This window comes from Oryzias melastigma, linkage group LG14 (genome assembly GCF_002922805.2).
Source record: "Oryzias melastigma strain HK-1 linkage group LG14, ASM292280v2, whole genome shotgun sequence".
In the NCBI taxonomy this organism is placed as follows: domain Eukaryota; kingdom Metazoa; phylum Chordata; class Actinopteri; order Beloniformes; family Adrianichthyidae; genus Oryzias; species Oryzias melastigma.
In genome coordinates, this window is record NC_050525.1 from 3,523,106 (window position 1) to 3,530,703 (window position 7,598).

Genomic DNA, 7,598 nt, shown 5'->3' on the forward strand with positions numbered 1-7,598 from the left:
TGGACACTCTACCACAAGGCCAGCTCAGTGGCCTTGTGGTAGAGTGTCCACCCTGTACAGAGAATGGTCAGAAAAAGAGAAAATATCCAGTGAGCTGCAGTTCTGTGGGTGGAAATATCTCGTTGATGCCAGAGGTCATAAGAGAATGACCAGACTGGTTCCAGCTGATAGAAAAGTAACAATAACTCAAATGGTTACAACCTCGATCTGCAGAAGAGTATCTCTGAACGCACAACAAGTCCAACCTTTAGGCAGATGGACTACAACAGCAGAAGAACCCACAAGGTGTCACTTCTGTCAGCTAAAATCAGGAAACTGAAGCTACAATTCACAGACTCACCGAAACTGGACAATAGAAGATTTGAAAAACGTTGTCTGGTCTGATGAGTCTCCATTTCTTCTATCACATTTGAATAGTAGGGTCAGAATTGGAGTTTGGGGAATAATTTTGATTTGTATTACATCTGTTACACATACTTCCCTGAGGAACTCAGCAGAGGAAGTTGGTTTGATAAACCGGGCCCTGGCGGTCGATTCCCTCTGCTGTAGCTCTCGTGGGTTTAGATTAATATTGATACACGAAAAATGTTTGATTTTCTATTATTATCCACATCAGCTCTGGGGTTCTGTTCTCTATTCTCATTTACTTCTTTAATATTTATTTCATTTAGTTCTCTGTGCCTCTGGTTGGTGCAGTGCGATTCACATGTTGTTCCTCTTTCTGAGAGATTTCAGATTCCCGGTGGATCGTCTGTGCTCCTGTTCTTGGCCATGGACCACGCCTCTGGCTCGTCTTGGCTGTGGACCTTGCCCTCACCTGTCCTCCAGTCCTGTCTGGTTATTGTTTATAATTTATGACCGACTTTCTGCTTCTGTACAATCCCCAGCACGAAGCCAGAAAACAAAGAAACTCGTTTATAAAAGATGCAAACTTGATCCAAATCTTTACCTGAGAAGTCAGTTTTCTTCATCGGTGACTTCTAGAGCTCTTTAGTGATTTATTTCTACAAATTCATACGTGGTGAACGTTTGCTATGAAAGCATATGTATCAATCTTTCATCAGAAAAAGTTAAGTAATATTCTGGAATTTAAAAAGAAAATTTAATATTTGGTATACATTGTAAAACAAAGTGGTGGGAGTGTAATGATGAGGGAAATGTCCTTTTTTAATGCCATAAAATGTAATATTTGAAGGAATAACTTAAAGAAAGCTGATTGAAGTTCTCTTAGGTCTTTAATAATGAACACACAGCCAGTATAAATAACAAGATAAATAATCTTTATTTCCACACCTCTATTGTTTTATAAAATGTGTCCACAATTAATATTAACAAGGCAACACAGAGAATCCTCTTGTTTCTTAGAACTGGAAGTCAGGCTCTGAAGACGGTTCTCTGACCAGAGAGAAGGAAGGTTTGGTTGGGTGTCAGTGGATCGGATCGCTCTGTCCTTGGTGGTCTTCGTTCTACAGAGAGTGGAGGACTTTCAAGTGCTGACCGTTCCAGCAGCAGAACCAGAAGGACGGTCCCGGATCTCGAGAGCCCGGATTCCCACCGAGCCTTTCGGCGCACAGCCACAGAACTTCATATCCCAGGATTCATCACTGCTTATTGTAAACCAGACACAGCTCAGCCGCAATGCTCTCGCTCAAAGTGACCAAACGGATCTGTGCCATTGCTCTTAGTTAACGTAAGCGCTACTCTTATCTATGCTAAACATGAACTTTTTTTTTTCCCTTTCAGTAAAAGACACAAACCCCAGCAACTGTAAAAACCAAACGGAAAAAATGAACATTGTAATGTACACAAACACACACAGGAAAAAAACAAATGGACAAAAAGAGATCCTTGAATAGCTTCTGCTCCAAAGAGAACCAAAAAAAAAAAAAAAAGAAAAGCTCTCGCATGTCTGTTGTTTTTATGTTTCCAAAAACTTAAATATTAGATACTGTATAGAGTAATATTACAGTAACAAAATTTCATGCGATCAGATCCTCCGTCTGCTCAGAGTGGAGGATTCAGTAGTAAATAACACATCTATACAGACCCATAGTGTCTGGTGATCGGAGCGCCAGCTTATTACAGGGCTGTGGAGGGGACGGGTGGGGTGGTGGGGGGCATCAAACGTTATTTCCCATCAATCCTTCTGCTCCTAAACGTGAAGATCTGCAGACACGTTCAGAGTGGAATTCCATCTGTGGATTACCGAGACTGATCCCTAACAGCACGGAAAACTGCAAACGTCTAGATCACACCTTCATGCCTGTGAGTTTGCCTCATTAAGCCCCTAAAAAAAAACAAAAAAAGAACCAAGCGTCACAGCACACGACAGCAGTCTGTCCAGCCACTTCGTTCCAGAAGAACTTTTTTTTGGGATCCTTAATTTTGAAGTGCAACAAACCAAATTATTCTCATCATGTTTTCAACAATCGCTTATTGTGCTTAAAATAAAAAACTAACCAGCGAATCGAGATTTCAATATTGATTTGAAAATCACATTAAAAACACTCCAGACGTTCACTGTCCACAGTGGTTTTTAGATTCTGTATTTGCACAAACTCTAATCTAAAGATCTGTGACTTATGCGATGTGGAAATGACACGTGACCACAAACTCTCCACGCTGTAACCCCCCCCCAAAATAAACAAAAAATAACCTAAGACGTAAAGAAACATTTCACACCCTGCAGGGCCTTTCAGTCAAATACATCTAGAAGATTCGAAAGCAAAAACGCTGAAGCACAGAGAGCCAGAGGAGCTGAGGAGGCTGCACACGGAGAGGGGCGGACATTCATGTGAGGGATGGGGGGGCAGTAAGACATTCATTCACGTCTCCAGGGTGGAGGTGCAGTGAGTTGTTTTTTTAAGGCATGGATGTTTGATGATACATCAAATTATTATCAAGAAAATGATGTATGCGGTCGACTTCATCGCTTCAACGAAGAAAAATATCCGTGATCGTTCAGGTTGGAAATATAGATTCTTTGGCGTTCCGCCGGGTTTGTTTTGACGTTTTTGCTGCTCAGTGTGCGAGCTCGCCTCAGCTCCTCCAATTAAGAGCCGAGGAAAGCAGCCAAGCAGCATAGAGCTATTCACACCTTTGACTCCCAACTACAGAACCCGGCGACGCCGGTGGGCACACCGGGCCCACAGCTGCTCCTCACACAGACAGGAGAAGGAGAGACGGAAAGACAGAGCAGCACAGGCAAAAGGAGAGCGGTTCTGCTCACGATTGTTAGTGGTGAGAGTGAATGTAAGCCGTTCTGCGGTCGAGAGCTGCCTGGAGGTCACCCTCAGTAGTGTGGGTCGCAGAAACTTGAACGAACGCCGGCTTCCGTTCACACCCCTACAGATGCTCTCCCTTTGTTTCCCGCTTCACCTCTGATTTAAAGATAATAAAAAAAACATTCTTCCCCTCGCAGTTCCACTGTTCTCGCCCCCCATAGTCCATTTGTGCGCCTCAATATTTGCACTCAAAAAAACAAAAAAAGCCAATGAGCAGCAATCTCTCTTTCTTCCTCACATTCACACACAGCCATGCCGGCAGGAACACAAACGGTCTCGTTCTTGAAAGCCCTGCTCTTTTCTAGTGGTGGCTTGCTGGTCATGCAGGGGTGGGGGTACGAGGGCAGGGGGGAGAGAACGGTTCCTAGCTCATAAAGGGAAGAGGGTAGCCGCATGTTTCTAACTAAGGGAGTGTGTTCGGAGAGAGGTCTTAATTCAGCTGCCAACGCCTCCGGTATTTCCCCTCGTCGTTATCTGCAGAGGAACAAAAACACATCACTGAGGATCCCAGGGGGTCCGTTTAAGGCAGAGGTGTCCAACTCATTATGGTTCAGGAGCCGTATTCAACCCGCCTGATCTCAAGTGGGCCGGACCGGTAACATAACAGCAGAACAACATATGGTCAACGTGTTATCTGAAGCTTTGTTTTTGGTTTTTTCTCAGGTGGAAAAAATGCCTCAACCAAACTAGTAGCCTAAACTATGGAGCTTTGTTTGGGCCATAAATATTTGAAACCCAAATAAAATACTTTAAAAAAATATTGGAGTTTTGGATGTTCAGTTTGTACGTGATAAAACTTGGCTTTTTACACTTGTCTTGGGACAACTTCAGACTATGATAGTACAGACTAAACAGCCATTTTCTGACCATAATTATCACAGTTCTCAGAGTCAGTGAACGCACCGGGACTGAAGTTACCAGCCTCATTGATTTTGATTGGTCCTCCGTGTTAGCCCCGCCCCAATGCGCCACAACAAAGGTTTTGAAACTGAAATTTTGAGTTTTGAAAACTAAAAAAACAGAACATTTGAAGCTGAAAATAATTAAGTTTATGTTAGAATAGCAAAACGTTTTTAGACTTTTTTTTTTTTTGGCCGAACACAGTTTTTAAAAATGTTTTATTTGGATTTCAAATATTTATGGCCCTAAAATAGCTCCATACTAAACACTAGATTATTTGTCTTGTGTTTCCTTTGCTCCCCCTCGTGGCTGAATTGTGCATTGTGGTCATTTCTTTAAAGTCCTCCGATGAAAATCCTGTTTTTTGAGTTTTTAACATCTAAGGAGAAGCTATCATAATAAGACGGGGGATTCAGGGGCGGAGCTACTCAGCTCCAAAAGCCACGCCCCCTCAGAGGAGATTTTGGAAACAGGCTTCAGATCAACATGAAAAAAATCTTTTTAAGACATTTAGGTTGTGGGATTTTGGTTTAAAACTTTATAATCATAATTACTACTGGGGATGTTTTTTTTATATAAAAAAATGTAATTGGGGACTTTAAAGATCCATAACTCGCCACGGAGATGGGCTTTTTTTAACATCCTTATGTTTTTTTTCTCTTCACGACTGAACCGGATTAAACCATTTGGCGGGCCGGATACGGCCCCTGAGCCGTATGTTTGACACCCCTGGTTTAAAGCTTTCTGGTTCTAATTGAGAGAAAGAGAAGTAAGGAGAAGAGTACCTCTCGCAGAAGATAAAAAGAATTTTATGCTGCATTAGAAATGCAAGGAGAGAAAAAGAGCAGATAAAAACAGATCAGCAGGAAGGAACACGTTTATAGGAAAAGCTGTTCATGTTTGAGAGAAAGTGAAGAATTCCCTTTCCCAATACCTTCTAGATGGTTTCTGGACATGTATTTGAGGGCCTCGTCCAGGAGGATGACCGGGAAGGAAATCTTAAGGACCACAAGCCACTGAGAACAGTGCAAAGGCGTCACCTGGAAGATCAGCTGAGGAAGAAGAAAAATGTTCAGTGACGTATCTGCTGACTGAAGGTCAAAACAGATATTCTATAAAGATTTTTCTGCTAAACAACCAACGATTTCTGCAGTGGCCTCAGCAGCTCAGCAATAAACTGCAAACTTCCTGCTCTTTTCTTCATCCTCCCTCCACCTGACTGTTCCCTTTCCCCGCCTTAGCATCAAACTCTGGAAGTCTTCCACCAAATTTAAGAAACTCTGACTCTAATCAAATCCAAACTCAAACACGCCTGTTCAGGAAATCATATCTATTAAACTTCTTCACCATTTTTGTCTCTTAGTTTTGATTTAGGTGGTTTTATCGTGTTTTTATTTGTTCAGTGGCCTTGAGAGTCTTGAAAAATGTTATTTAAATACATTGTATTATATTATCATTATTAATAAACTATTAGAATTTAGGATTAAAGTAAACAGTAACTCTTCAGATGAGTCGCTGTAAAACACTCTGTAAAATGTTGAAAAAGCTTGTAAACAGTTTATTAATGTGGTCCCGGAAGACAATAGTCTCAAGTTATACGTTAATGAATCTTTCTATGGATGTAAATAAACCTTATTTGACTTATTATGCTAATAAATGTCTTATAAACATCATATAAGCACATTAATAATGTTTAATGATGGATTAATAAAGCTTGTTAAGAAATCTTACAATAAAGTGTTACCAAGTAATCAGATTTTGGAGAAATGTAAAAAGCTAAAACATTTCAAAGTGATTTTGTCTTTTTTTTTTTGCCAGATAATAAAAGATATTGCGTCTCTGTAATGCAGATAAACGGTGAAAATCACAAAAACCCCACTGAACTTGTTTCTGTGAGGACTCACCGGCAAAGGCTCAACATAGAGGATTAAGAAGTGAAGAGACAGCGAGAGGACGATGGCTCCCAGCAGCCAAATGTTGACCCATGGAGGCATCCTCAGCAGAGACTGGTTCTCAGATAAACTGTCAAAGAGAAACGTTTGAGCCATTAAAACATGAAAAGTGACAGCAGTGACTTTCACTCAAAGCTGTCTGTTATCTAAAGTCCCTTAAGGTAACAGCACACATCAGGACATTAGAAAACAATGACGTCTTGATGAGTGTTTAACTCAACAACTTCAAGACACACAGGTGGGAAACAACCACAAATCATCACATTTCCACCCCCGTGTTGATAATTAAGCACTGAAAGTTAAATAAAAAGCGAAATTTTGTCTCTTGTAGTGTCCTGGGAGTCATCAGGACACATATTGTATCGTATATTGTGATACGTATCATTACAATCACACTTTTAGAAGACAGCGGAAGGTAAAGACACTGTTAGCCACATTGCTAACTCCTTGACTCAAACTATTATCAAATAAATCTTTGCAACAAATGATGTTTAAAACTTTATTTAAAAAAGATTTACTGATGGCAGACTGCTCTTTTGGGTATCCTCAAACCTAACCGTTATTTTGATCGGAGTGGACTGACCTGTTGAGTGCGTTGAACATTTCAATGGTGACCAGCACTGACAGCGCCATGGTGGTGGGGTAGCGGGATTCAAACACCTCACAGTCGATGTCCTTGAACATGGGGTTGTCCTCTGTGCACTGCATGAAGTGTCGCTGTACAGAGAGACAGACGGGAGTTAACGGCTGATCCTCCATCACATCAGACAGGCAAACAGCTGCACAGTCTTGGGGTCGACCCAGATTCTGTGCAATCCATCAAAATGGCTCGAATCGTGTTCCCGACGTATCACACGTTGCCATGGTTAGCCGTAAACAAAGAAATGAGATGCTTAAACATCCTCAAAGATCTGTCTTAGAGTACACTGAACGACCCTGAAGGACTGAGACGGACGCTCTGCTGCTCACCAGCTGAGTGAAAGTCACTTGTGGACCCTCTTCATCAAACAGGAACCACCAAGCTGCAGCGCCCACCGTTCCAAGTCCTACATATCCTGCAAAAGAAAAGCAAGAAGCACAAGTGAAGCAGCTCCGATAAAGACGGCGACCTACAACCTATAACCATCTGCACAGAGAAGAGCACAAACGTTACTGCAGGAGTAGAAAGAAAAACTTGTTTAGGAAAATATGAGTTCTGAGTCATCGTTTTTCAGACATTTGATTTTCTTTACAAAGAATAGATTTGTTTTTCTAAACTCCTTCTGACAAGTGTGACAGTAGTTAAAGGCGTGATTTCTGTGCCCAACTCATTTGATAGTTCTACCTATCTACTTAATTAAGTATCTACTTAATATTGAAAATATAAGTATATATATACATTAGGGGTGTGCCAAAATATCGATATTGCGATATATCGCGATATTTAGTCCTGCGATCGATTCTCGATGGGTTCTCACCGAGT

The 7,598-nt window shown here is 41.3% G+C and overlaps 1 protein-coding gene across 1 annotated transcript in view; it reads right to left on the minus strand.

Annotated features, from left to right (window-relative positions):
* Nucleotides 1–1,216: 1,216 nt before the first annotated feature.
* The window catches only part of atp2a3 (ATPase sarcoplasmic/endoplasmic reticulum Ca2+ transporting 3), a gene marked incomplete in the record, with an annotated part of 52,712 nt that continues 46,330 nt past the window's right edge, over nucleotides 1,217–7,598 (minus strand). The window contains 5 exon segments of the mRNA XM_024265676.2: nucleotides 1,217–3,758; nucleotides 5,119–5,236; nucleotides 6,089–6,206; nucleotides 6,720–6,853; nucleotides 7,106–7,191. Of these exon segments, the coding sequence (XP_024121444.1) occupies nucleotides 3,715–3,758; nucleotides 5,119–5,236; nucleotides 6,089–6,206; nucleotides 6,720–6,853; nucleotides 7,106–7,191 (500 nt within the window).